General features: G+C 39.0%; 1 protein-coding gene across 2 annotated transcripts; it reads left to right on the top strand.

Annotated features, from left to right (window-relative positions):
- Positions 1 to 1,459: 1,459 nt before the first annotated feature.
- On the top strand, positions 1,460 to 26,417 carry HABP4 (hyaluronan binding protein 4). Of its 2 annotated transcripts, XM_062512791.1 has the most exons (9): positions 1,460 to 1,494; positions 1,701 to 1,969; positions 12,164 to 12,311; positions 13,094 to 13,255; positions 13,454 to 13,525; positions 15,279 to 15,362; positions 22,171 to 22,339; positions 23,971 to 24,153; positions 25,891 to 26,417. In XM_062512791.1, exons 2-9 carry the CDS (start codon positions 1,717 to 1,719, stop codon positions 25,945 to 25,947), a joined length of 1,128 nt encoding a protein of 375 aa, XP_062368775.1. In that variant the 5' UTR covers positions 1,460 to 1,494; positions 1,701 to 1,716; the 3' UTR covers positions 25,948 to 26,417. The 2 variants fall into 2 exon arrangements, with proteins under 2 accessions (XP_062368775.1, XP_062368774.1); XM_062512790.1 differs by lacking the exon at positions 1,460 to 1,494 and having other exon boundaries at positions 1,681 to 1,969.
- Positions 26,418 to 26,972: the final 555 nt, after the last annotated feature.

The raw sequence follows: 26,972 nt of genomic DNA, 5'->3' as shown, positions 1-26,972 counted from the left end.
CTTTTAATTTGAAGCATTTCAGAGCCTGTGAGATTTGACTCAACTACCAGGATTTTGTGAAACTCTTTGCAAGCAAATAATTGCCTGAACTTGCTGTCATTAATTTAATGCAAAACAGTCTGTGATCTCTTGTATAAAATTGAAACTTGAATGGGCACTAAGTCAAATTAAATTAGTTTTATTCTGCAGTAAGCATGCCCTTTGCGAGCGGGTCTACATGAAAGGCAGGAGAGACGCAATGACTGTGTTCAAGGCTTGGAATGATCCGTAGAGGATACACCACATTTTGTTTTACTGTGGTGTTCACAGACTTATTAGCACCCCAAAATGAAGAGAAAACAGGGCCGTTTTTATTCCTGCCTTTGGAAACATAGCAAGTATTCTGATACAGTTTCAAGTTACTGCAACAAGGATAAAATTAATTCAAAAACAAGGCGGTACATACAGTGAAGTTATCACGATAGAGGAAGCGTTAGTTTCCCATGGACGATCAGAATTAAGACAACCTCATCGCAGAAATCAAGACTGCAGTCGCCATTCTTTGAGCAGTTGCGGCTGAAGGGCTAGGAATTTGTTGTTACTGTGGCTGTCAAGAGAAGCACCGATATTTCGCCTGCCCAAGGTGCCCGCGCTCTGCGGAAAAAGAAGCCTTGGCGAGTCTCCTGGCATGTCACTGTTGTTCGTGCTTATTGAGACAGCAAAAGTACCCGCAGCTCAGTCCAGAGCTGCGAGCGGCCTACACGGCTCCTGAGGTGGTGCTGCACTAAAATTAGTCACCGTGGGGGCTTGGTGAGGGCCGGGAGCCCCAGGCACGGCTTTGGCTGCCCGGAGCGGCTCCGTGGCCGTGAGTGCCGCACGCTCCGCGCAGCGCCGCGGGTGCGAGCTGCTGCCAGCGCCACCGCGAGGGACGAGCACCGCTGCTCGTCGCGGCACAACGGGGCGTTTCAGACACTTTACGAGAACACCAGACTGCTTTATCCAAGCGTGCCCGACACTTACAGCCGAACTACCCACCCTAGGGAGCTCCTAGTGTAGCGGGCGCCTTTGTCGTTGGTGTCGCTTGTTGCAGGATGTAGGTCGTACCGAAAGACCCGTGCCGACACCGTTGTAGGACGGCACCCGCTGGAAGCGCTTGCTGCTAGAAAGCATCCCCAGACGGGACGGGACGGAACCCGCTAGGACGGGGCTGCGCCCGAGGAGCGCCGGGCACCGGAGGGAAGGTGGAGAGCGGCGGCGGCGGCGGCGGGGCGCGCACCAGATGAATAACAGAACGGCGCACCGCATTGGTCAGCGGGTGTGATTGACGGCTCAGACGCTGGACGTTAATTGGTCGGAGCTCGGCACTGGGGGCGGGGTATGGCGAAGGCTGGCGCCGGGATTGGCTGCTCTGTTAGTCGCCGGTCGCGCGTGCAGGCGGTGGGCGGGTGCGCTGTGGGGCTCCATTGGCCGCCGGGGCGGGGTCGGCCCGGCCCGGCCGGCCGGGGCTGCGGGAAGGTGCGGCGGTCTGCGGGCGCTGAGGCGGTGCCTGGGTCGGGCCGTCGCCGCTTTCGCTCGCCGTGCGCGTTGTTTCGGCTCCCCGCAGCAGCGGCAGCCTGGGGGGGCGGGGCGGGGCGGGGGCGCGGCGGCCGCCGGAGCGCGGGCAGGGGGCGGTCGGGGAGAGGAGAGGCCGCCGAGCGGGTGATGACGGGGCTGGTGGGCAGCCCGGGGGCTGCCGTCATGCAGGAGAACTTCGGGTGCTCCGTGGCCAATCGCTTTTACCAGCTCCTGGACGACGAGTCGGACCCGTTCGACGTCCTGCGCGAGGCTGAGCGCCGCCAGGAGCAGAGGAAGAAGCGCGACGCGGCGGCGGCCGTCGCCAAGAGAGCCGTGCCCTCTGGCCGGGTGGGCGGCGGCAAGAGGGAGACCCAGAAGGAGCGCAAGCAGCCGGAGAGTTCCCCGGCGCACTCCCCTGCGGCGCCGCCGCAGCCAGGTACGCGCCTCGGCGGGGCGGGCGGCACCGACGGCCGGTTTTGGGAAGGAGGGAAGGAGGCTCCCGGCGCTGCGGTGCCTGGTGCGGGTCCTGCGGCGCGGCGTTCGGTGGCCCTGGGCTCCGCGCTTCACCGACCTCTTGGCGGCCGTGGCGTGGCGGGGGTAGCGGTGTCATAGTAGGGCTGAAAAAACTCGGTTCCTGGTGGGCTCGGCGTGGTGAACGCTCCTGAAAGTCCCCACAGAGAAAGCGGTGACGCTTGGGCACCGTCCCGACACATGTTGCGGAGCGCTCTCAGCCGAGAAGGCCTTTGAGTATGTAAATGAAAACTTCGGCAACATCCCCAAGAGGCAAGTGCAAGAGCATTAACTCCTACGCTGCGGCATCTACAGCACTGATGCTGGTTTAGCCGCCCTGTTGCTGCCTTGCATTGCTTGTCACCCTGGACGGTATCCTTCAGTGTCTGAAGTTTTCAGGCTTGAATTCTCGGTACCTCTGAGTTTTCTGGCCTTTCAATGACTTCAGGGTTCTAACGTCTCCAGGGATCTGTGCTTACCTTGCCTTGAACTTGTGTTGGTGAACCAGCCTTCGAATAAGAACTGATTTCCTGGGGTAACTCTTCAGGACGGTGTTTATTCAGAAATGGTCAGCTGCTAGGTTTTGATGCGTAAGATTACTTGTGGAAAGAGGGAGTTAGTTGGCTTTTTTGCTAAAACGTCTGTCACAGGCCTCTTTGCAGCTGGAGGCTTTGTGGGCTATAGCTCTTGCATTTGTTACATCTTAGTGAGTCTGATCGTTGCTACTTACCTGGTGTTGAGCTTCAGGTTGCTGGATCCAGTATCTAAAGTATCTGACAACTGGTGGATTGTTTCCAGATATTGAGAATCTCTGCGGAGAAGATTCTGGTTTCACCCTCTTGAGTTGTAAATTCCCGTTCTCCTGCAGGAAGCAATGAAGCCTAACACATAGTCTGTTATTAAGATATTTTCTTCCTGTAGTAGAATTTCCCGTTAAACTCACGGTTACTGCACAGTGTGTTTTAATGCCCTAGAAAAAGGCCTTTGAACTGGCATTGTTGCTCTGTCAAGTTGTTGCCAGTGCTACCAATTCTGTTGCTTAGGCTTACGGTTTTATGCTCTACCCAACAGCAGTTAGTTGATGCATTTGTAGCACTTTGTGGAACAGAGATTCTTTCAGTGCTAAATATGTGCTGGATAATGAGCACATTCACAGAGGAAGATACCAACAAGTTGTCACTGTATTTTTTGGACAGTTGTATGAAACTAGTCTTTTTGAGGTTTCTCGCAGTTATGTGACTTTGTCCTGTAAAACCAATACTCAGACTATAACAGCTTATTTTGTTTAAAGGTTACTTCACTGTGGCTGTCAGCAGAAGTTGAAGGGGTCTGTTCAGTGAACAGCAAAGTCTTTAAGTTCTGATGAAAAAGTTCTGGTGGTTATCGGTAACTTACCAGGAGCATGGTAGTATGTGAAGACCATCCTTTACCTCCTGCTTGCCTATAGGTGTCTTCATTCTTGGAAATACAGAGTGGCCCTGTGGAGTGTCTTTGACTTTTCTCTGCAGCCTTGGTGTTAAGAGATCACTTTTCTCATACAGAGGCAACAGGCATGTTCAGCTTGTTTCAATTTCTGGCTAATTTAAAATGGAGAAAAGACTGTAGTGTGCTTAGTGAAAGGACATTAAAATCTATTTTAAGTAGAGTTATTCCTCTTCTATATTTAAAAATGCACTTTCTTCTTTAAACATAGTGTCTGTTCTGGATTTTGTCTTTGTCTTGGGCTTGTTAGGAAGTAAGGACTATGTGTAGATCACATACAAGTGATGATGTAGCTGACAATAAGTAAGTGGCATGTTGAGAGAAAAATCTTGTGGTTTTTTGGAAGGGAGGGGTCAGCACTTTATTGGGGCCACATGAAGTTGGTTTGTTACATAAGGTTCAACCAGAAGACTTCTGGATTTTATATATGGTTAGGGGGCTATCAGCTTAGTAGTTGAGAATGACCAGCCTCTGGGGAATGTCCTTGTACTCTCACAGTTTGGCATAAAACTTCTAATAATAGATGTATTTCTGGAAGAATGCACCTCTGTTTGGGGAAATAAATAATAATTATTAAAATTAATAAATTGTTAAACTATTAAACTAATTGCTTAACTTTCAATAAAAACAAAAAGGAAAAATGACACACCTTACTTAGGACTTTATTTCTAGACTTTCTTAGTGATTTTTCCCCTGATTTGAGCATAACTGTCTCTAACTTCATTCTTCTTATTAGTAATTAAATACCACAAAATGTGGTGAACAGCAGAATCAGGTTCTGGTGTTATTACAGTTAAAATTGTGGAATTCACTGTATTGTACTACTGTTCTTGGAATCATCTCATCACAGGACAGGGTTGAAAGGCCATGATGGAAGGGACCTCAAAGGATGGTCTGGTTCAACCTTTCCTAGGAAAGACAGCTGTTAAGAGCCCATCTGCTGCTTTGTCCAGTTACATTTTGAAAGCCTTCTTTGATGGGGGCTTAACCCCAAGAATGTTGTCTCAGTGTAAGGTAGCACCAGAAAGAATCTTAACACAGATGAAATATCTCCTTGTGCAACTTGTCCTGACTGTAGCCACTCACCTGCATGGGAATCCTTGTGAAGAGAGTCTTCATCATTGTAGCCATTCAAGTACCTGGGGTATTGTGATGTGGCTTATACGAAACCTTGTCCAGGGAGAAGAGATGTGACCCCTTCAGTATTTTCTCATAAGGGAGACTCACCAACCTTTTCATAACCTTCACAGCCTTCTTTTGGAAATTCTGCAGCCCAGTCATCTTCATAAACCCTCCTTTGGACCTCTCCAGACTGTTTTATCTAGTTGCTAGGGCATTTGCTCATTTGGACTGCAAGAGGGCTTGTTAAGTTTCACCTTTTTTTTTTTCTAGTATTATTTCTTGAGCATATTGAATCTGTAAAAAAGGGTCTTTAGAAATACTCAAAGCACATCTAGTCTTCTATCTTGCAATGTAAGCTTTACAGTAGTCAGAGTTTTTTTTTTTGTGGTATTATGTTTTAATGTTTGACTGGAGGGATTAGTCAAAAAGTTCTGTAAGGTAGCTTTTTTGTTTTTTTATCTAATTCTTCACTGAGTTTTTCAGAGCAGATTTTACTAAATTTCTGGAGATATTTTCAATTTGAAGCAAATCTGCTGAGAGGATTTTGCCAAATAATGCAATAATTTGACCTTTAGAATCCAATCTATTTATTATGAAATGACACAGCTGTAAGGACACAACTTTTTAAGCTTTGTTTTTTATGGAGAAAATGATCTCCTATTTCATTGTTTACCAAAACCTATACTTCTGACCTTAAAAGTGTATTTTTTCTCTTCTACTGACTGTTGTTTTGTGATTTTTAGACTGTAGTAGCTGAGGATTTGGGTAAAGGCTGGCTGTAGGTATTGCAGCTCTTGTAATTGCACCACTTGATGTTAACTCGGTTCATTCTTGCCACAGTGACCAAACTGCATTTGCCAGCTCTTTATTCAAAAAGCCCAGTTGCAGAGCTTGCATTCTTTACAAGTCCAGGGAAATTAAATTTGTTGATCATGCAGTAATACTCTCTGTTCTTTTGAAATCTGTAAGCCTTTGTTGCTAATACTTCTAAAAGGTTTTCTTCTTTCGTGTACATATGATGACTCTGGTAACATTTCTATATAGTTCCTAAATACTGTGCTTTTGAGTTTTTAGCTGTGGTTTTAAAATGGCATGGAAAGTTTCTATTGAATTTTATCTTAGACTGACTGTAATTTTCATATTTTTAATTAGTTTATCCTGATAGCATTCTTTCAACTACAGTGTCATAAGGATTGTCTAGAGGAAAGTTGTGGTAAGCAGTTCTGTAATTCAGTAAGTACTGGCACACATGAAAACAAAATACTGCAGGATAGAGTCTAAGTCCATGTGTCTCTTTGGTGTGTTGTTTGCAATAGCTGAAGCTTTTTTTTTTTTTTTTTTTGTATTTTGGGATACTCTTCTTCTTCTTCTGTAAATCATGTAATTACTGTGCTTTGATTAATGAATTTAGTTATTTTGAAGTTTGGTATTAGAATCACATGGACACACGCATTTAAAGGGGAGAAAGTTAAATTGGTTTTGGAGTCTTAATTCTTCTACACTCTAAAATATAGCAAAATAAGTGCCTGAGTGTCTGAATTGCCTTTTACTCTTTCCAGTTACGTAGTTTTGTTGTAAAGGAAGATTACTTGCCTATGTAAAAGTTGTTAAAGAAGTTTGTTCACTGTAGGCTTCCCACAGCTGAGTCTCTGACATCCAGCTTCTGGTGGGAAAAAACATTAATAATTTTGTGGTAGTGCAGCAGGGACAGCTCAAGCTAGTTGCCTCACCAGAGGGATCCAGAACAAAGAAATATCTGGGATTTTATATCCTTTAAACCTATGCATCTATTCTTTGCACACTTCACACAACTTACAAGCACCTCTTACTCCAGTGATGATTTTTGTTTTGGGGTCTTCTTGTTCATTGTCACATTTTTTCTCTGTAGCTGTTTTATCTGGGTGGGTTGCAGCTTCTGATGATAACCATGTCTTCTTAATCTTCGAGTTTGCACTTCTTAGAGCCTCATTTCATTGTATCTAAACAGTAGTACACGACTCATTCAGCATTTCAAGGTGAAAATTTGCAGCTTGTGACAAAAACTTCAGCACTTTTCTTGTGCTAAGCAAAACTACTTAGATAAAAGAATTCAGCTAACTAAACTCAGTCTACAACAATCCTTCCTTTGTTTTTATTAAGCTTACCCACTCTTGTCAGAAAGAACTCACAAAGTCCTTCAAAGCATTTAACTGCTATCTGTAATGTCACATACAGTGTACTTGCAAGTAATAAATAATATAATAAAGCTTTAACAGCAAAATAAGTACAGAGTAGGATGTATGTGACCATATCCATTTAGGTTCTAATTTGGATTTCTGTGAAAATACCATAATTAATACTTCAGTAATACCACTGAGCATGCTTTTTTTTTTTTTTTTCTTTTTCCCTTCTTTTCTCAAAGCTTTTTTGTGCATTTATTTAACACACTGGGTCAACCACTGATCTCCAAGAGGCTGGTCTTGATTGTAATTGTTCGCCAAACACTAGTGCTGTTGATGACAACCTTAGATGTTGGTGATGGCTATTTCCCAACATTGTACAATATCCCAAAGTATAGTGCTCCTAAGCTTCAGGCCATTATAAACTTGCCTGACTACAAGTTTGAGTTATTTTGTTTCATATTTTTGCATTTTGTTGGAGCCTTTTGTATGAGCTCAAAAGTATACTACAGGAATTTCCCTTGAAAGCTTAATAGCTACCAACAGAATCTGGATTTGAAATCCATTGGAAATACTATTTTCTGCTTAATCAAGGACTCATTTTTTCCATAGCACACCCATTGCATGACACACTCCAAAAGCTTATTTTGACTCATCGTAAATAGTGATGCTTGCTGGTCTTGTCACTGCAAGGCTGCTTTTTCTTTCTTGCTTATTCAATTAATTTGGCCTCTTGGGCCATCAGCAAGGGTTGTAGAGGTTCAGTTTCAAGTGCCTCAAAGTTTCTCACCAATGCATAGCCTCTGTGCTGTTTTCCATTTACATAGCATGAAGATCCATTGGTGGACAGTGTAAGATCTAAGGTTTCTAGAGCCTGATTTTCCAGATATTTACAGCTATCTTTACAGATAGCTGGCTGGAGTGAAACACCCCGTAGCAACCATGATGTGTCTCACTGTTGGAAGGAACAAATAGTAGAGTTGCTGAATTCAAAACATAACATAATTTAAAAGTAATAGTCAAATTCAGAACAATTAATGTTTTGAGGGGACAGTGTTTGTCTATCATATTGTTTAAGGATCAGTTTATGTTACACACAGTTATGTGACCTATTATTCTTTTTACAGCTTGGAATAGCCTTTCTTTCTCCAGACTCCAATTCTACTCCCACTGCCTAGATAACTTATTTCAATGGTTTACTAACTGCCCTAGCCTGGTAGTTGGAATCTTCAGTTACCCTATTGTGCCTAAAAAAATTCCTCACAATTGTATTCATTGTTGCTTTTTTTGCTCAAGGTATTTCTACCATAGCCTTGGACCTATTTTGTATCTACTTTTTCCTTTCAAGGTATACTGGGAAGAAGCCTAGTCTTTCAAAACTGGAGGGGGGAAAGGGGAGGGCATTTTTTTTGTGGGGGTGGCGGGGGAGGGTGGTTATTGTTTTTTGTTGTTTTGATTTTTCTGTTTGGGTAGGTTTTATTTTGTGCTTTTTTTGTTTATTTGGTTTTGATTAGGTATATCCATTCAGGCAACAGATGTAATCCTGTATCTCAGGTCTGTAAGAGGTCTCTTTTTATGCTGGAGAGCCTTCTGTTGATGTGACACGCTTTTTAGCATTTGCTCTTTGCAAGCAGTTACCTCCCTCAGCTTGTGAATTGCATGCCAGCTGCCACAGTCATATCCTAATGCTCCTTGCATTAGGGAGTGGGAGAAACACCAAGGTTTCTCTTTAGCTTACAGTCACTGATAGCAGTTGCAAGCTGGGCTTCTTGTGGTGTTTGCCTGAAGTCAAGGCTCTCCGTGAAAAAAAACTTTAAAAATTAATTTTTTTTTAAAAAAGGTGAGAGCACACTCTCTCAGTACAGGCCAGTGAAGAGCCACAAAACATAGAGTGATACCTCTTTTCAAGGAAAAGTCTCACTTGTTTGAGAATAGATGATATGGATAGAGAAACTTTCTGAGAGCTAGACGGCAACACTGGAAAGGCGGCTGGATTTAACTGCATTGTTTTAAATCCATCTATTAATGCATAGATATCCAGTGTCTGGGAAACCAAGCGATGAAGGTTATATAAATACAAGTTCTGCATTTTCAGTTGCAAGTTCTGTTTACATACTTATTAAAAACATTTCTCTAGATAGTCTTCTTATCTAAGTGCTGCAGTGTTAGCAAAACTAATACTAATAGTGAAGTATTACTGGGGGAAAAGTAAAAACTATCTAAGTATGCTTGCTCTGTATGATTTAAACAATGTCTTGTAAAACTGAGCTTTTTTTTTATTTAGCATTGTCTAGTTCTAGTACCTGGTAATTTTAATATTTACAGGTTCTTTACCTCTAATAATAGCTCAGCTGCTTATTCTGAGGAAAAAAAAGCTAGGTCGGTTGAAACAAATGTTAGATTTCTTTTCTGATTCCTCAGTTTAGAAAGTAAAGTGATAGTCAACTTAGCCAAAAGACTGGGCTGATGCAGTAACAATCCAAGGAATGCTGTGGTAAAGTGGAGAACAGTGGGACACATATATTCCAGTGAATACATGTTACAGATACAGATTAAGACAGAAAAACCACTTTAAAGAGAGGCTGAAATAGGTAACTAGGAGAGGGTGATCTTCAGTTTTCAGAATTAAGTTTATAAGGCCTCAAGTAGATGACCCACAAAACTCCAAAGCCTTTTTTTGGGGAGGCAGGAAGTTTGAAGAAAACCTGCGTACCAGACTATATGTACAAGCAAGCAGACAAAATTGGGGTGTACTTGGAGAGGTAGTTATTAAGAAAGCATTCGAAGTGTACACCAGTTCCCTAAGTTTTTATATCAGTGATATCCAAGATGACTCATGCTTTGTCTTGATTTTGTTGCCTTGTTTTTTTTGCCCCCCAAAGGGTAGGTGGCCCTTGAGCTGTGTAAATTAAACTGAGCTTGTTTTGGTCATACATGTAGCAGAGGATTAAAATTGTATATCTTATGCTGTCACTGCTGCCAAGCTCCAGTTTGATTTATACCCACATGTGGAGCTGAAAGCTGGGCTGCTTTTTTGTACTGATTCACAAGCAGGTCACACAAACTTCTGCCCAGAGGGTGACTTGTCCTACTAGAGAGGTACAGGTGCTGTATACTGCTTTAGTCCACTACTTAATGTCTGTCAAACCAATTAAAGATATTTTTGTGGCACTTACTACCTGTATAACATAGTCTTTCTAGTGTTTAAAATCCATCTGCAGTAAATGAACCACCTGTTAGAATCAAATTAAATAGCCTTGCACTGAAATTGGAATAGAACAGACAGTCCATCCAGTATGCTCAGTGCTGCTGACATGTAATACACTGACATGTCTGGCAAAGAAGACTTGTTTTGAAATACTTCTAAGAGGTACTGGGTAATAGAATGAGACACTATCTTTTTAAAATTAATCTTTTCTGAATCTTCTTTTTTGGCATTGTTTTGCTCCTTCTAAGGAGCTTTTTGAATCTCAAGGTGAAATTGAGGTTAGTACTAAGTTTGTAGGGATGGGTAGTAGTCTCTGACTACTGCATTCTTGCCAAAGGAATCTTTTTAGGATAACTAATGATTCTCATAGCCAATGAGAGGATCAAAATTAAATAACACCATAGTCTTTTATGCATTGTTGTGCATTCAAATCCAAACAAAATAACTAAAATGAGGTCAGAAATTAGTAGTCATTTTCCCACAGCAAGATTCCAATTTAGAATTAACACTTACATAGTTGGTAGTGTAGTTGAGATGTGTGTAGAGCAGATGTTTCCCAACTGCATGTGCAATTCTGTATCTTTTATAATTTTGCTTTGTGTTAAAATGTTCTGATTTGAAGAGCTTACTCAAACTGATATCAAAAGCTGTTCCTTTATCCAGAGATTACAAATATCCTCGCTGCTCTATGGATCAAGTAACTCCAAACCTTGAGAATAGAGAATTACTGGAATGTATTATGTCAAGTGGTTTGTAGTTTAAAGAAAAGCAAAGCTGAAGTCGCTTAGCACTACATGTAAAACTATCTTCTCTGTACAAATAGGACTTTTCTTACTGCATAACAAAAAGTTTTATTTATCAATTGGATAGTTCCTTGAAGCTTTCTCTCTACAAATGGTATTAGACTTCAACCTAACCATCTAAGCTTTTATCAAAAATCTTCTTATATGGGCATTTCTGTGGGGCTGTGAATTAATTTGCATCTTAATCTTGTGACATGAAATCCCCTGTTTTCTCTTTGTGTTCTAGCAAAGAGGTACAGTAGCCAGGACTGTCACTTGTCCACCAACCTGAGTTCAGTTATCTGCTCAGCATTCCACAGGTAACTTGTTGTGGAAATAGTAGCTCAGTTTTGTTTGAGACCAGTCTTCTAATTCCTTACTTGATTGACTAACACTATTGTCTGAAAAAGGTGTTGGTTTAGATATAGAGGCCTAGCAGGCAAAAGGGCTTGCTTGCTTGCTTCTGGAGAACTTGGTCCCAGGTAGAGAGCAGAATTTGGGAAAATGGGAAAGGGACTACAATAAGAACCTTAATCTTCTGCTAGATGTATACAGGTTGAGTATAAAACTTCAGTTTATTCGGTTTCTAAATTATATTTCTCAATTTCTTTCCATTCATTCTGCTCAACCTGATCCTCCTTGACCCCAACAGTGGCTGAACAAAACTCTAAAAAGCTTAAGTATATGTTATCTTGGAATATATTTGTTCTGGAATTAGTGGTGTTGAAGTCTTCTACTTATTTTTTGGGTCTCTGCCACTTGAATTCAGAGACCTTTAAAGTTGTTGAATGGTGCTTTCCTTCATGAACAGCAGTGTGAGGAGGTGACCCTGTGCTTGTTGTTTGGTGCTATGGCCATGAGCTTAGAGGACCTGGAGGCTTAGGCTTCTAAACTGAGCTTATCTGGCAGGAGGTGTGTTGTTTCACAATAAACACCTGTCTGTAGGGGTCCTTTTCTTTCCCTCACCTCCATTGATTCTGCTGCTGTCTTTCAATTAGTCTTTTCTATTGAAGCTTCTCCACCACATCCTATACTACACTTTCATGATCCTTGAAAACATGAGAGAAACATCTTTTGTTCTCCTTTTCCATGACTTGTGAGCAAAACGAGATTTTTTTTAAGACTGTCTTTTCTGGAAATCTCCGACCTGTGTCAAAACCCATAGCATTTAGCAGGTTCATCAGTACAGAAGGTAAAATAAGTGCATGTCTTTCAAACAAACAGTGTCTGGCAACATTAGCTATACGGACTTATAATATTTTGGTGGACTTGGGTTTGGAGGTGTAGCTAACTCACTTAAGTCAGTAGATTGGTAATGGCAGTTGTTACTATTGAGCTGTCAGTAATCCCTGCATGTGCTTGTGTAGGCCCAAAGCGAGCACCGAGGCAGGGAGAACAACAAAGGTTCAGCAACAGAAGCACAGAGGGGAAACAAGATAAAACTGAATGGAGACCATCTTTCCGAGAACACCGTCCCTATGGAGCACAAAGACAAGTGGAATTCTCAGTGAAGCGGTATGTATCCCGCAGAGAGAACTAAGGTCCCTCACAGTGGATCTGTGCGTTATTAGTGTGCAGGTTTTTGGCAGCACTACTTACTTTGTGTCTGTCAGAGCTGTAGTTTCAGCTTCTTTGGGAGTTGAATTGGAACATTTTTGTTGGATGTTAGAAATATAAGGCAAGACTGAAACATGTAAAGATCTGAAAATGTACCCCTAGTCAGAGCAGCATCTTTATAATGTTTGTTTCTGAGTTTACATACCAAGTTTTGCAGAACATGTGGGAGTTTGCAAGTTGGAAATTACTGCTTGGACAGTGAATGCATATTGATTTTGCTTTCTTCATAAGTACTAGAAGACTCCACCTAATCCTTTAATACTTCAGAATGTGGCTGTTTTTATTTCATACCATGATACTTGATATTTAACAAGTTGAAATTTTTAGGAGTTGCATATGAATATAGGTTTAGATGGTGGAACTGTTGCATGATAAAGTTGTGAGGATTTGACAGTTTTATAATGTTTTCTTTAATTTCTGTAATGTTTTCAGTGTTAATAACTGCTGATCTTTCTGTCCCTGTGTGCAGTAATAATTTCTCCAGTGTTCAGTTTATGTCCATTTCTAATGACAAAACCGAAATAGCTGTAATATATGCTGTATAAAGATGCATGCTGAAAATTATGCATTAACTGTTGTATACTGATATGTCCCATAGAGGCACAAATATAACAATATGATTTTTTTCTTGTTAACTGTTCCATAAAAAGCAAAAATCTGACTAATTATCTTCTTTTTAGACCAGTGGAAAGATTAGACTATGAAAGAACAATAAGAGGTCGTGGTGGAGGAAGAGGTGGAATGAGAGATAGAGGAAGACGTGGTGGATTAAGTGGAAATTTTGATGGGTTTGGCCAAATAAGAAAACAAGAACCTGAAAAACAAAATGGGAATGATAAAACGTGAGTGTTCTGTGTGCTGTTTCTTACTTGGTATACAAGTAAATAATAGTTAATACTGCAGTAGTGTCTTTTAGGTGTTCTGTTCCCTTCTACTGTATCCAGGTTGGCTGGCAAAATGTCAATATTTGTTTTAGTTTGAGGTCATAAATAAAAGGAAGAAAAAACCTCTTAAATTCATAGAATTGTTTTCCTCTCTAGAGGAGTGAAGGCAGATGACAAAAAGGGAGGAGGTGGAGCTCGCGATTGCAGAACAATTAAAGATGATGCAAGGTATGTCCTATATTTCTGCCCGTTATAGATCATAATTTTCTATGGCCTATGTCAGATTATCATTTTCATCAGTTTCGTGTCCATTTTGAGCTTTATAAGCATCACTTTCTATTATTGGTGCAATTAATGGAATTCTAGTTTTCTTAACTTGGCTCCTTCATAATGGTGAGATTAAATTGAAGCAAAGGCATGATGATGTTTGTTCACTTAAGATTGCCAGAATCTTTTGACTGGAGCCGAGTTGTCTTTTAATGGAAATAAGTTATAAGTTATTACTTTTCTCAATAGTCAAGTAAGTGGGACTCGGGTATTTAATGGAATTGCTCCAAAATGCTGTTTCTAAGATTCAAAGTCTATTACTGGGCTTAAAGTCCAGTCTCTTTTCTGAAATTTTATGGATAATTTCTAAATTACAAAACTGTAGTACAATTCAGTGTAGCTCTGAAGGTAGTATTTAGCTGACTGTACCACTGAAGTACATTTTAAAGTGCTAGAAAGATCAGTAGCATAATGTGCTAGTGGCCACTTAGAGTTAAAAAAACCCAGGATTTTTCCATTCAGTTCTCTATATCTCTTAGTGGTACTTGTTTCTGTTCAGATTTGTAAAACCTTACTGATTATGTTGGCTTTTGTCCATTCCTTGCACCTACCAATACATTACTCTTTCCAGTAGCTTTGGTTCTCATATACATCTAGAAATGTTTAATTGAAGGCTGATAAAGGATGGAGAAAAGGCAGTGCTTTGACATTAGAGCAAATAGCTTTGGCCACATGCACATTCACTGACAAAAATAAAATCTTATTTTAAAATGAAATCTAAGTTTTAAAACTTAATGGATTTGGACAATCATGCTAAAAGTTTGAAAAATACAGCCTTGGTATGTAATAATTTTTGGGTCTTGATGTTCCCAATTCTTCTGAAAGGTTATACTAATGTCTCTCCCTTATACAGGATTTAATATTAAGAGTAGATTGGTTAGGTTCTCTGGTTTTTCAAAGGAACGGCTAGGTTAATGTTGTTCTGAACTGACAGTTTTCTGCTAGCTAGTTTTGTACTATGTTCTGTAGGATATCAGGGAACACTTCATAAACTTACAAGGTATTTATTTGCCCTTACATATTTTCTCCCTAGTTAAGGTTTGGTGTTGTTTTTTTTTTTTTAAGTTCAATAGCATCAGAACTTATACTAATGTTTTTTGTGATACAGTAGAAGTGACATAGAATTAAAGCTCTGAACAATTCTAAGAGCATGTCTGTGCTCTAATTGTGCTAATCATGAACTGAAGCTAAAAGGTGTTAATTTTAAATATGCATGCCTGCTACTGGAAAGAAAATTAGTTCCTGCTGTCATTTGCAAGTGAATTAAATTCTTTGTTACAGAAAATGCAAAATTTAATTCTTAAAAAGGAGAAAAAAGGCAACTCCTTATGTCAGTGTTATACTGACAGCTAATACTAATCTTGATTAGTATTTGTTATTGAATTACTTCATTTTCATACATGCTTTTTTTTTTAAGGGAAATAGAAATTATTTTTTCCCAATATTACTCATTTTATTAGTTGGTCAGTCTATCTTTCTGCTTATGATCAAAGAGTTTTCCTTTTTTTTTTTTTTTTTCCTCCTTACCAAGGGATTCTGGTAAAAGAAGGAATGTATTGATTTGTTGTTTTTTTTCCAGTGTGACTCATGAAGACTGTGTTTTTTTTGGTTTTTTGTGTGTGTTTTGTTTTGGTTTGTTTGCGTATTGTTTTAGTGGGACGGAGCAGACTGCATATATGGAAGAGACTGTGGAAACTCCTGAAGAGCCAGGGAGATCTGAAGGAGAGCCTCTGAGCAAGTACAGTCAGACAAATATTTTCTTTCTAAATGCAAAAGAAACAATTAAGTCTTACTGATGTACTTGTATGAGAGGTACACATGAAATGTGAAGTTTTGCAAGTGCATATATTTGAAAATAGAAAAACTTTATCTTATATTTGTGAATATGGAAAATGCCCCTAATTTTGACTAAAGCTTGATTTATTATACAGCTGGAGATTGCTGGAGATTGCATTTAATTGCACAGTGATGCTTAACTTCCTAAGGTTTGGTAATACTTTTAGGGCAAGCTACATATTATGTTTTACCTTTCTAACTTGTCTGATTTAGAACTTGTCTGATTTAACTTGTCTGACAGTAGAAACTACTATGGTTTTTTGACATTCTCTGAGAAAAGGTATTTAAGGTGCCCATGCAATTGTACAAACACATTTAAAATACACTGACCTATTCTGTATTCACCAGTCACTAATATCATGCAGATATCCTCTATTCATGAGAGACCACAGTGGAACTTGGAAAAACTTTCTGGAAATGCAGTGAGCCTTAGAAGTAGAGAAATTGAGAAAGAAATGTGCCCTTTATCTTCTGGCTTTCATTCAAATCAGTGTCACAGCAAATAAATGAACACTGGGTTAAGAAAAATAACTGGACAGTCTTGTCTAAGTAGATAGACTTAAAATTAAATAGCATGTGTTGCATATCTCCTAATGAGTGAAAGATGGTCAGTGCAGTATGTCAACCACTTCTGTTGCTGTTAAGCCTCTTTTACCTCATGAAGCATCTCCAGATATTAGTGATATGGGTTCATTTCTTACTTATGAAGCTAACTAGACAACAAAACCTGTTTTATATGTTCAGGTTGTTTAACGTGGTAAGAAGTTCAGTTGATATAGCTTTGATTCTTTCGATTTTGGAGTAGGTTTTTATATATAGTAAAGGTGTAAACACATGGGGAAATCTGTCCTCAAATGAGGACTTACGACTTATGAGTGAAAAAGTGTTTCTTGGCTAGGTTGTATCACCTGGGCAGTGTAGGAACACTGGCAAAAATGCACTGTATTAGCTAAATATGAAAGCAGTTATTCAGCTTTTTAAAAATTTTGGTTTTGTCAGTTGCTGGTACCTTTACTTGTTTCACACTTGTACTTGTTTCTACTTCAATTCAAGCTCTTTGTAGATATGTCCCAATATCAGTTCATTGTAGAGCTTAAGGCATGAGAAGTGTATACAGTGGAAAAGGCCTCTGGTAAAATCTGCCAATTAATTTTAACTCTTTCATCTTTCTGACAGATCACTAGGTATTCAGTCAGACTGGGAGCCTTTCTGGAGATTTTACTCCTGTTTGTAATTTTTTTAAAAAATTAATTTAGGCATAGCCCACTGAAATTCAAATAGTTCAAAAAAGCAAGTAACCTACAAGTACAAGAATTTTCACAGTGTACTCTTTCAGTGCAATAAATACTGTCCCAAAATCTTACAAATCTATATTCAAAACATGGATTGCAAAAGTCTTCCTGCACTTATATTTTAGGGGGTGTCATCTTGGTGACCCTATCTATTTTAAAACAGGAGACATTGTGTGAATAGTGCCTATGTCATTAGGGATGGTTGCATGGCATACACCTTAACAAGATGGAATTGTTGTTGTTGTTTTAATGTTTAAAAGCAAAAGCTTGTAGGATATGGTGTTCAGGCTTCAGGATGTATTTAAAGGATGTATTTACATGGTTAGGTTGCCCCTGCTGTCCAGATAACACAAATTAGGCTGCCTTCTGCTTTTGGCTACAGCCTCAATATTATAAAGTGTTGTGTGTTTGCTTAGGCTGCTGCTAGGATCTTTCTCATTTTTACTCTAAAATGCAGTGACTACAAGGAAACCATTTATTTTCTACTGCTTTATTGCTGTTGTGTGCTTGCATTGAGAAGGAGATTGAAGACCTGGGTTTGTTTCTTTTCTCATTCTCTTTCTCGTGTTTCAAATTGCAAATAAAAAAATGTACTCTTGGAAGTCGGGAATAACCTGTGTGAAGATGGTGTGTAGCTTTCTGATGTGGTACTGGCTAATTTCCATGCAACTCTGGAAAAGAGGTTCTATGGGCTTCTGCAAGTTATGGGGTCTTGTGTTTAGGACTCTGTTTTGCCATTCCTGAGCTTCTATTTGTGGAGTATTGTAGGAAAAGAGTTTCTTTAATACTTGTATAATATAAATCAAGTTGTTGTTCCCCATATCCTCAAATCTTCTTGAGTTATCAGCAATGTTTATCTCTAGTGATATAATCCCAAACTGCATGCTAACATAGGGGTTTTTTTTGCTGAAAAAGCAAAACCTAACCCTAACTCTGTATAAAATACACAGGCAGTGCAGAATAAACTTTACTCATAGCTGCTTTTGGTTGAGCTTTTCTTCACAGTCCTAACAATGTAACACACTTGTGTTGACCAGTTCAAAACAGATTCTTTGGTTTTATTCAGTACAATACATGAGAGATTAAATTCCTATTCCTAAGAGTATTTGCAGAGCTTGTATTTAATCTTGTGGGGTTTTCTTACATTTTTTCTCATATGATAGTTTTCCTATGGAGTGGAAATGGAGCTATGGAGCTATGTATCATTGTGGTTACATATTAGGAAGCTTTAACAATTTTTTTTCAAGATATTTTAGTTATTTATTTCATTTTTTAATTTAGTTATTTATTTCATTTTTTAATTTTAAGTTTTGTTGTTGTTTATTGTTCTTTGTTGTTGTTTAATGGTGACATACTGTTCATAGATCAAGCCGGACCTCCATGAGTGTTTGATTCAGTTTTTTTCTTACATAGTAGTTTGTATAATTGTTGTTTGATCCTACCTTGTTTAACTTTAAATTTTTCTATAGCTGGTGATAATGCTCTTGTAAATAATGTTTGGTAGGAAAGTTTCATGTCACTGACTTCTTGATAAACGCTGGCTAAGCATGTGCTTTGTGCAGCTGAATAATACGAAAACTGATTGGAGAGAGACTTCCTGTCATTCTCTTTAATGATATGAAAATAATAGCTGAATAGCTGAGCTAAATAACATTCTTTTTCATCTGCCTTTCTTCTGGTAAAAAGAAAAGGTATTTTGTTTACTGTATGCACAGCAATCAAGGCATAGTTAAAGGGTTATTGCCATCTATAGGAGACACTGAAGCTGTAGGAGCCATTACTGAAGGCTTTCTTTTAGTGATTTGGTAGGACTTCCAGTGTGGATTCAGTTTGTTCATGTCCAGAGGTTGTGCTTAGTTGTCTGCAGTGCTTTGTGAGCATGATTGCTGGTGTGCTGAGGAGCTTATTAATTTGATTAATGAAAAGGCACACCTGGTAGTTACTAAAAATGTGTAAAGTTAAAAGATAGAAAATAATGCACAGAATGCACTTCCATGCTGGCTCTGTGCCCAAGGTAACTTGCTGCAATTGAGTTTCTGTCCAAAATGTGACATGCAGATTTCTGTTGCTGTGTTTCACTCAGAGGTATTTCCCCTTGCGAGTCTTGACATCCTAAAACAAATTTGTACTGCCCATAACCTAACAGTTAAAACCATCCTTTGCAATAAAAACCAAAACCATATTTTGCAGATGAAAAAAACAAATATTTGCAGTGTAAATCCACAGGTATTTCCTTTGGAATTGGCAAGTGGGTGCTTTTGATGTGTGTGTACTTTCCAAAGCAATAGCTGTGTTTGCTTTTTGAGAGATCATGTTGCTGTGTGGTCAAACGTCCTCATGTTATATTATGATCATAGCAATTTAGACCTGAATGGGGTCTTTCGGGCCCAAGGCATGATCAATGTAATTGTAGCTTCTTATTGTCTTGTTGATTTTAATGTACTCTGCTAATTAAGATTTTAATGTCCCCTGATGGTCTTTCTTTACTTTCCTTACTTTCTTTTCTTTACTTAGAAAAATAGAAGCTGCTATTCTAATTTTTTTTTTTTTGTCCTCCTGGATGTGTTGTCTTAATGTCATGGATATGTAAACTTTTTTTTAGCATTATTTATATTTCCTTTGCACATCTTTAGAAGCTTCCCATGTACATCATGTGTTTTAGGCTTGTGTCTTGCAGTGCAATTGCAGACTTCTTACCTGTTCCCATGCAGAAGACATTATTCAGATGAGATGTTGCTCCACCCAACCAACAGTAACATCTGTTCCAAACAAAACTTTTGATGTGGCTCCTTAACATACATAGTATGTTGTTGAAGAAGGACCAGCTGCTTGACTGCAATGCTTCTGCACAGTCTGGGGAGTTGGGGTCCCTCCTTCAGAACTTCTGCCTTATTAATGCTTATTTCTGCGTTTGGGTGGCTGATACTTTTGCCTGAGTATATGTTTCTAGTTGTTCTTGTGACTTTCTGGTGATTGCTTGTTTTCAAATTACTGGGTTACTTTAGCATCTTGTGACCCTGAATGCTTAGCTATTCAGTGTTCTTGAACATTTGCAGTATTGCTCTTCTTTTGTGCAATCTTTGTGCCGTAGAAGATGCAGTAAATACTGTTTTACACTGCTAAACTCCCACTCACATTCTTAGTTTTCATTTGAAAATTGAAATATTGATAGCTAGTTCTCAAGTACTTCTGGCTATCAGTTCTGTATCTTTCTGCACCTCTTGCCAAGGACTGAAACAGTGTCTCTGTAATGTCATGAAGGGTTCATGGGAGAGGAGGAAAAAAGATTTCCCAAAGTTCAGATATGCAATTTACTGAGATAGTGGGTTAGGAAAAAATTAAACTAGTTTAATATAGACACTTTTATTATGTTATGTTTCTCTGTAATTCCTCTGAGTGTTTTTAGTCTTGTTTTTCTAACGCTTATTCCCAAATCAGAAGCTTCAGATAATTGATCAAAAGTTATCTGGCTTCTTACTTTTGAGGACAACTAAGTGAAATGTTTTGGGTGCTATGTATTCTTAGTGCTCTTATAGATGCAAGAGTATCTTTTGGTGTTTTTCCAGAAGTAGCTACTTCTTTCACCAGTATCCTTTTTTTTGTGTAACTCAGCAAACTGTTGTTTTTCCCTAACAGTCCTTCTAATACAGTTTCAGATTGTAATGAGCATGGAACTACAGACTGCCTACCAGTCTTTTAACTGTGAACTTCTGGTTGATAAAGCTGGAATTTTAAAAATAACAGGGCATAAATGCATGTCAGATGGCTGGCGTGTAGTACAGGACTTCTGTATATGTTATTCTTCTGTGAAGTGAATTTAGAACTGTGTTAATCCTAGAACTAAAATTAAGGATTGATTTAGTGTTCAGTTCTGCTCCCAGTCATATGCTGAGTGCTTAGAAAAGTACTGTCTAATTTTGACTGGCAAGAAATATGAAAGCTTGCTGCAGAATCAGGTAAGAGGGACCTGGCCTGTTCCTATATAGGCTATTTCTATAATGTACAGAACAGTTCCAAAAAAATTGTGTATTCTAATAGGTTGCTAGTATAACTTTAAAAATAAAGTACACACAGTCACTGATTGTCACTTGACTCTATCTTTCCACTTTAAAATATTCCGACTTGCACCTAAGAAACTGTAACTTCACTTTGGGGAAATTGTAATTATTTGGTAGGACTGTGGAACTATGACTGAATGAGGAAAACCAAATCCAGTATTCTCTCACTCGACAGGTTCTAAAGAAGGGACTTGCTATAACATTGTTACGGAAATACTTAGGTCCAACTGCTATGGTAAAGCATAGCAGTTTTCTATGTAAGGAGAAAAGGTTTCTCAAGTGTCTTGGAGTAATCAATGTGGGCTTTCCTGTAGTTCATAGTATTTAACTTGTTTATGTAGCAGACAGTTACGGTGATTCAGGAAGTTGTGCTCTGTTTATGATGCTGGTTAGTAGGAAATAGCTTTCTGTAGGTATCAGTAAAGGTACACCTTTAGTGTTCTAAAAGCTGCTGTCCTGGGCAGGCCTGTCATGATCAGCAGCAGCAAAGTGGCAGAAGAGTACTCAAGCAGTGATCAGTGGAAGATAAGGGTTTTTTACTTATGTATCTTATCTCAGTGTGTCTTACAAACATAAAAACTTCTATCTTTGCAGTGCAAAAATATGCAAGGCAGCCTCTGGCATATTCGATATGTTTTTCTAGAACATATATTATTGTACTTAGTGACAAATGAAATTTTGACTAGGGCTAATCCAGTTTTGCCAAGTGATAAATATTCTCTGCTTGTCTGTTACTACATCTGACAAAAAAAATTCAAGGAAGCATCTTGTGAAAATAACAAAGGAAATGTTAATAATTACCTGGGAGATCCCATGATGTGATCATCATATGATGATAATTTCTGATGACAAAAATCAACATCATGAATTCATCTCATATCTTCATTGTGCAGTACAAGGCAATGAAACCATGCAATTGGGGTGTTTTAAAATTGCTCTGTGGTGTTTTTTTTTTTTTGGTTTTTTTTTTTTTTTTTTTTTTTTTTTTTTTACTGTGGCTATATTTGCTAGGGGTAGATCCACTGTTAAACTGTAGGGTTAAGAATATGCCAGATCAAAAGGCAGAATGATTTTGTCTAGAGTCTAGGTGCTTGAATTCAGGATCAGACTGGATAAGTACTAATACAAGAGGATGCAAATGGCATTGGTTTGTACGACTAGTTTCAAAGAGTACATAAATATTTACTCTAAGTTACATTAATGTCAAACTACCATACCAAGTTACTGTGGGGAATAAGTGAAATTGACAATAATTCTAAACATTCTAAAATGTTTTGTTTAGTGTTTGGAGGTAAGTGTTCTTGTTTGTCCTGGAATGCTGGAAGCTAATGCTTTTTACTTTAAAACTGTAAACTTCTAGACCTGCTGAAGGAGAACCAATGGAAGAAGTAGTTCAAGAAATGACATTAGACGAGTGGAAAAATCTTCAGCAACGGAATCGACCAAAGCCTGAATTCAACATCCGGAAGCCAGAATCCACTGTACCTTCGAAAGCAGTTGTGATTCACAAGTCAAAATATAGTTACGATGTAAGCATTGCCCCAGGAATTCTAAACTCTCCTTTATGCCCAGGGTTAGGAAATGGTCTCTGTTTTTTTTTCTACTAGCTGTAGTAGAATCTGAATAGGCAGAAAAACAGTACCTAAACTTTATCACTGCAATGGCTTGTGCCCCAAAACTGGCTTTAAATTGTGTGTTCATCTTTTTTGTCTCAGATCACCGCCCCTATTTTCTATGCAAACATGTCAATACCAAGTTGTTTTATCTTATGGCTCAGCTGCTGCCACCCATATAGGTCTCTGGTAATGCTGCTAAAAAAACTTGGTTAATGAAACTTTTTAGTTTACAATACACTTCTTTACTTCTGTAAATTACTTTACACTTCTATACACTTGGTTTACTATACACTTATTTTCCTCAGTTTGAACCCTGTTTAGCTTACTTGCCAATATACACTTGCTTGTATCTCATTGTGCACTTGGAAATAATATTTTTTCTTTTTAGGGCATGTTTACTTCAGGTCCTGCTTCTTACAACTAACCCTGCAGAACTTGTGGTGCTGTATTGTGCACCTCTTCCCAATTTCCTCTAAATTTTACTCCATGATATGATTTAGACTGAAATTTTGGGGAGAACTACTACTAGTTCTGAGGAGAGAGGGGAAGCTTCTTTCAGATTCTGTCTTACTTAGATTTCAGATTTTGGGGGTCACTATATATGTGCATATAGTCTAGCGCAATGGAATTTTTGTTCCTTGAGGTCTACATGCATTTATGAATACATATGTTTTCGCTAGTTATATTAACATCAAAACTTGCTTAATCACTTTAGATCATTGAGTCTGCGTTCTTTTTAGTGAGAATTTTCAGGTCAGAGTTGCCATTATTCCCTCTTTCTTTTCTGCAAGAGGTAGTGGTAGAGGTGGGGAGAGTACTTTCCACAGACTCTGAAGAGAGAATACAGGTGTGTGAAGAGTACATACAAGCTTCTGTTCCTTTTGCCCATAAAGTTTCTGTTCTGGTAGTATCAAGAGACCTTGTTAAAATGAATACAGAACAGGAGATACAGGAACTGTGTAACATAGGCAAGAGAAATCCCTGAATTAGACACTGAATAAGTGATTCATTGCTGTAAGGGATGAGTTAACATAGTCATACTTTATCATTACTACAGTCCTCATTAAAGTTATGCTGGGCAGTACTCTGACATGCACTAGCTATTAGGAGCACACAGTTAAAACCACAGTAATCTCATAACTGCAGGCATGAAGATGAATACATTGATTAAGTAGCTTTGGTATGGCCTTGTATCCATTACTTTCAGATAACTGTGGGAGTGAGTAGCTTAGATCTGATGCTCTAGTCCCTTTGAAAACCTCCTACATTATTTTTCTGACAAACCTCTTTAGTATTTATGGAGTTGGTACAGAAACTTTTGTTGCCAGGAATTTCTGACCCAGCAAAGAGCTATCCCAGGAATCTGGGAAGCTGCAATTACCTCATCTATGTTAAAATCCTGTGCAAGTTAAGGCCTGCCTTGTACTACAGATGCCATCTTGGTTCATCTGCTGCTTAGTCTGTAATATAAGTGTGAATGTATATCTGGGAGGGGAGAAGCTCATACATGGAAACTGTAGGCTTTAACCATATCTTCTTTCTAGTTGCAAAAAGAAGACTTTGAAGATGATTCTCATGTCTTTCGAAAACCAGTGAATGATATAACTTCTCAGCTGGATATTAATTTTGGGAGTCTTCCTTACCCTGGCCGTGGATCAAGAGGAGCACGAGGTGGTCGTGGTCGTGGCAGAAGATCTGAAGAGACAAGGCCTCGACCGGAAGTAGTGGTAATGGATTTTATGGTTTTGTTGTTTATTTGGGTTTTTTTGTTGATTTTTTATTTCTCTTGTTGATGGTGTTTGTATGTGTCTAGCCCTTTCTGTGTGGAATTTGGATTTCTGTAGTGGCAGAATTATTTCTAATTCCTGTCTTATAGTATGTTGTCCTGCATATTGAGTTCCTGGCCCACATTATATTACTTGAAATTAAATAATGATTCAGGCTCACAACTCTTAACATGTATGTCCTAGTTGGAAAGACAGGTGTTTGCTAAGAAAAGCAGAAGCTTTCCTTTGAACTGAAAAATGTGATCCCCCTTCCTACAGATTATTATGATTTTGAAATTAAGAGAGCTCTCAGGCAAAGATATGGGGGTAGGAATAACAGTTCTTTACTAGTATATCTAACAAGACAAACAAGAACAACAACAGCTATGAAATTACCCACAAACAGAACAGTAACTCAGTCCCAGTGTTTTTTGGCTGCAGGCACCTTTTCCCTGAGCTGCAGTTCCCGGTGCTGGAGGCGGGCGGGTCCCGCAGAGCTGCAGGAGGGCTGGGGGTGATGGCAGAGCTGTCCCAGGGGGAGAGAGAGATGGAGAGAGAGCTCTCCGCTCACGGTGTGGGTCCTGGTGCTCAGCAGAGTGCTGGATGGTGGCAGGTTACAGGGAGAAGGGAGCAGGGCAGGGTCTGACAGCAGTGAGGATGGCTCCCGACGCTGGGATGGCAGGGATGGGACAGAGGCGGCGATCGTCCTTCTTGTCCAAACTCGGCAGGAGAAATGGGGCGAGCCAGAGCTTTCCACTTCCTCTTCTGGATGTTTGGATATTGAGGGGTTTCCCTCTTCCCTCCCCTCCCCCTTGTCACCAGGGCCCAGTCAACAGGTATCTTAGCATGACAATGGGGAAAATTCCACAGAGGGAAAAGGGAGAGAACCAACCCCCAACAACGTATATTTCAAAAGGTCTGAGTACTAGATGCTCTAATGGTATCTAGAAGAAAAAATGCAATGAGTTTTGATATAAATTGGGAAGTAATTAAAATAAAGGCTTGCATCTCTTTGAAAAAGTTCAGTGTGATACAGTAGTACTTTGGTTACTGACAATGAGATCAGTAAATCTGTGATCCTACAGAATGATTCATGTCTTCAATATAACCATTATAAAAAGCTTCCACTTATCTTTTCCTTTGGGGAAAAAAAGCATTTGCACACTTGAAAATGGCATCTTTATTCTTCATGCTAACAGAAGCATTACTGCGACTAAAATGCTTTAGGACTGGGAACTTTCAGAGTAATATGGAAATGTTGATGCATTTATTTAATGTGGAAGAGAAAAGTTCTTTATAGTAACAGATTAGAGAGATTAAAATTGCAACCCAACATGTTCAGTAGTTCTAGAATATAAAAATATAGTAATTCTGCTTCTAAAAATATGCAGTATTTTCCTTGAGACTGCTTTACTTTTTTATTCATTCAGTGCTGCAGAACTTGTGACCTTCTGGTCCTCTCCAGGCAGCATTATAAAAACGTTCACACTGAAAAATTATAGTAGTCATAAGTTCTGAGGTAAAAGTTGATGATAGTGATGGATACAATTTGAGTAGAAGTAGCATTTAGTAGTAGTAGCATTTGAGTGGAAGAATGAACCCTTTTTAGGGTAAAATATGTATTACATTACGTTACATAGCTGTCAGATACTTTTGAAACGCATTCATTTTTATAAAACTTCTCTTCTTCCTTTATAGGTGCAGCTTGTTGCTCCAAATCCTGATGATCCTGAGGATTTTCCAGCTTTAGCTTGAAGACCCCTCATGAATGGTGGTATCTCAATCACTTTGTAACTATGATGAGACCAGTTCTATGCTGGTGTGGATTAAGGAAGCCTGTCTGTTTCCTTCTGGAAAGTTGTTTGGGTGTTTGGTGTGGAATGATTGCAGCTCTCTGCTGATAGGGTTGGTTTCTGGAAATTTGGGTGGACTGGGATCCTGTCACAGGGTGCAATTTCTGCCTCCATTTGTGAAACCTATGGGAAGGCTTACAGTACTTCCCTACTAGGCTTCAAGTGAAATTAAAGGGAAGAGTGTTTAAAAATGTATATATAGAGATTATATCAAGTTCTCCATGATACCATGGTGAAATGTAAACTGTACAACACAATGTCCAGTTGGGACTCAATTTCACTGTACATTTGAAAGCTGTTTTCTTTGGGTGAAGTGTGTACTTGAGGCAATTGCAGTTCTTCAGTTTGGTAAATAAAGAAAAGTGCACATTGGTTTGGGTTTGAGGTATTATTTTAAGAAGTCAGTGATAGGTAGAAGCTTTTGCTATGTGGATGTAGGGCGAATGAAAGTAGGGGGGAAAAAACCCAAACCCTAATCAGCAATCTGTACTCACCCAAAAAAGCAAAAAAAAACCCCAAAAAAACAAAAAAACCAAACCAAACAAAAAAAAAAAAAAAAAAACAAAAAACAAAAACCCAAAAAACCCCACAAAAACAAAAAACCAAAACAAACAAACAAAAACCAAAAAACCAAGACCAAACCAAAACCAAAAAACAACAACAGAAAAAAACAAACAAAACCAAACCTGAACATCTCTCTAAATGGAAGTAAACTTTAAAATCAAGGCAGCACAAATTCTTTGAATTGACACCTAACCATAAATCCTACTTCAGAAACAAGATACGGTCTGCAATTACATTGAAGATTAAATAAAATAAGAATTTTGATCTAAAGACAACTAAGTTATTAAGGAAGCTTTTAATTTTAGCAGGATTAACTGCAAATTAAAATGTTTCATGCCTTACCAAGAAATTTGTGATATTGGG

This window comes from Cinclus cinclus, chromosome Z, assembly GCF_963662255.1.
Source record: "Cinclus cinclus chromosome Z, bCinCin1.1, whole genome shotgun sequence".
Lineage (NCBI taxonomy): Eukaryota > Metazoa > Chordata > Aves > Passeriformes > Cinclidae > Cinclus > Cinclus cinclus.
Note: the sequence above shows the minus strand (reverse complement) of the source record. Positions and strands in the feature narration are given on the sequence as shown.

Excerpts from the sequence above, each read along its gene's own strand:
- HABP4 (XM_062512790.1), top strand. The coding sequence starts at position 1,681 with ATGACGGGGCTGGTGGGCAGCCCGGGGGCTGCCGTCATGCAGGAGAAC. Across the intron at positions 1,970-12,163 it reads TGCGGCGCCGCCGCAGCCAG|GCCCAAAGCGAGCACCGAGG; the intron begins GTACGCGCCTCG and ends GTGCTTGTGTAG. Across the intron at positions 15,363-22,170 it reads GAAGGAGAGCCTCTGAGCAA|ACCTGCTGAAGGAGAACCAA; the intron begins GTACAGTCAGAC and ends GTAAACTTCTAG.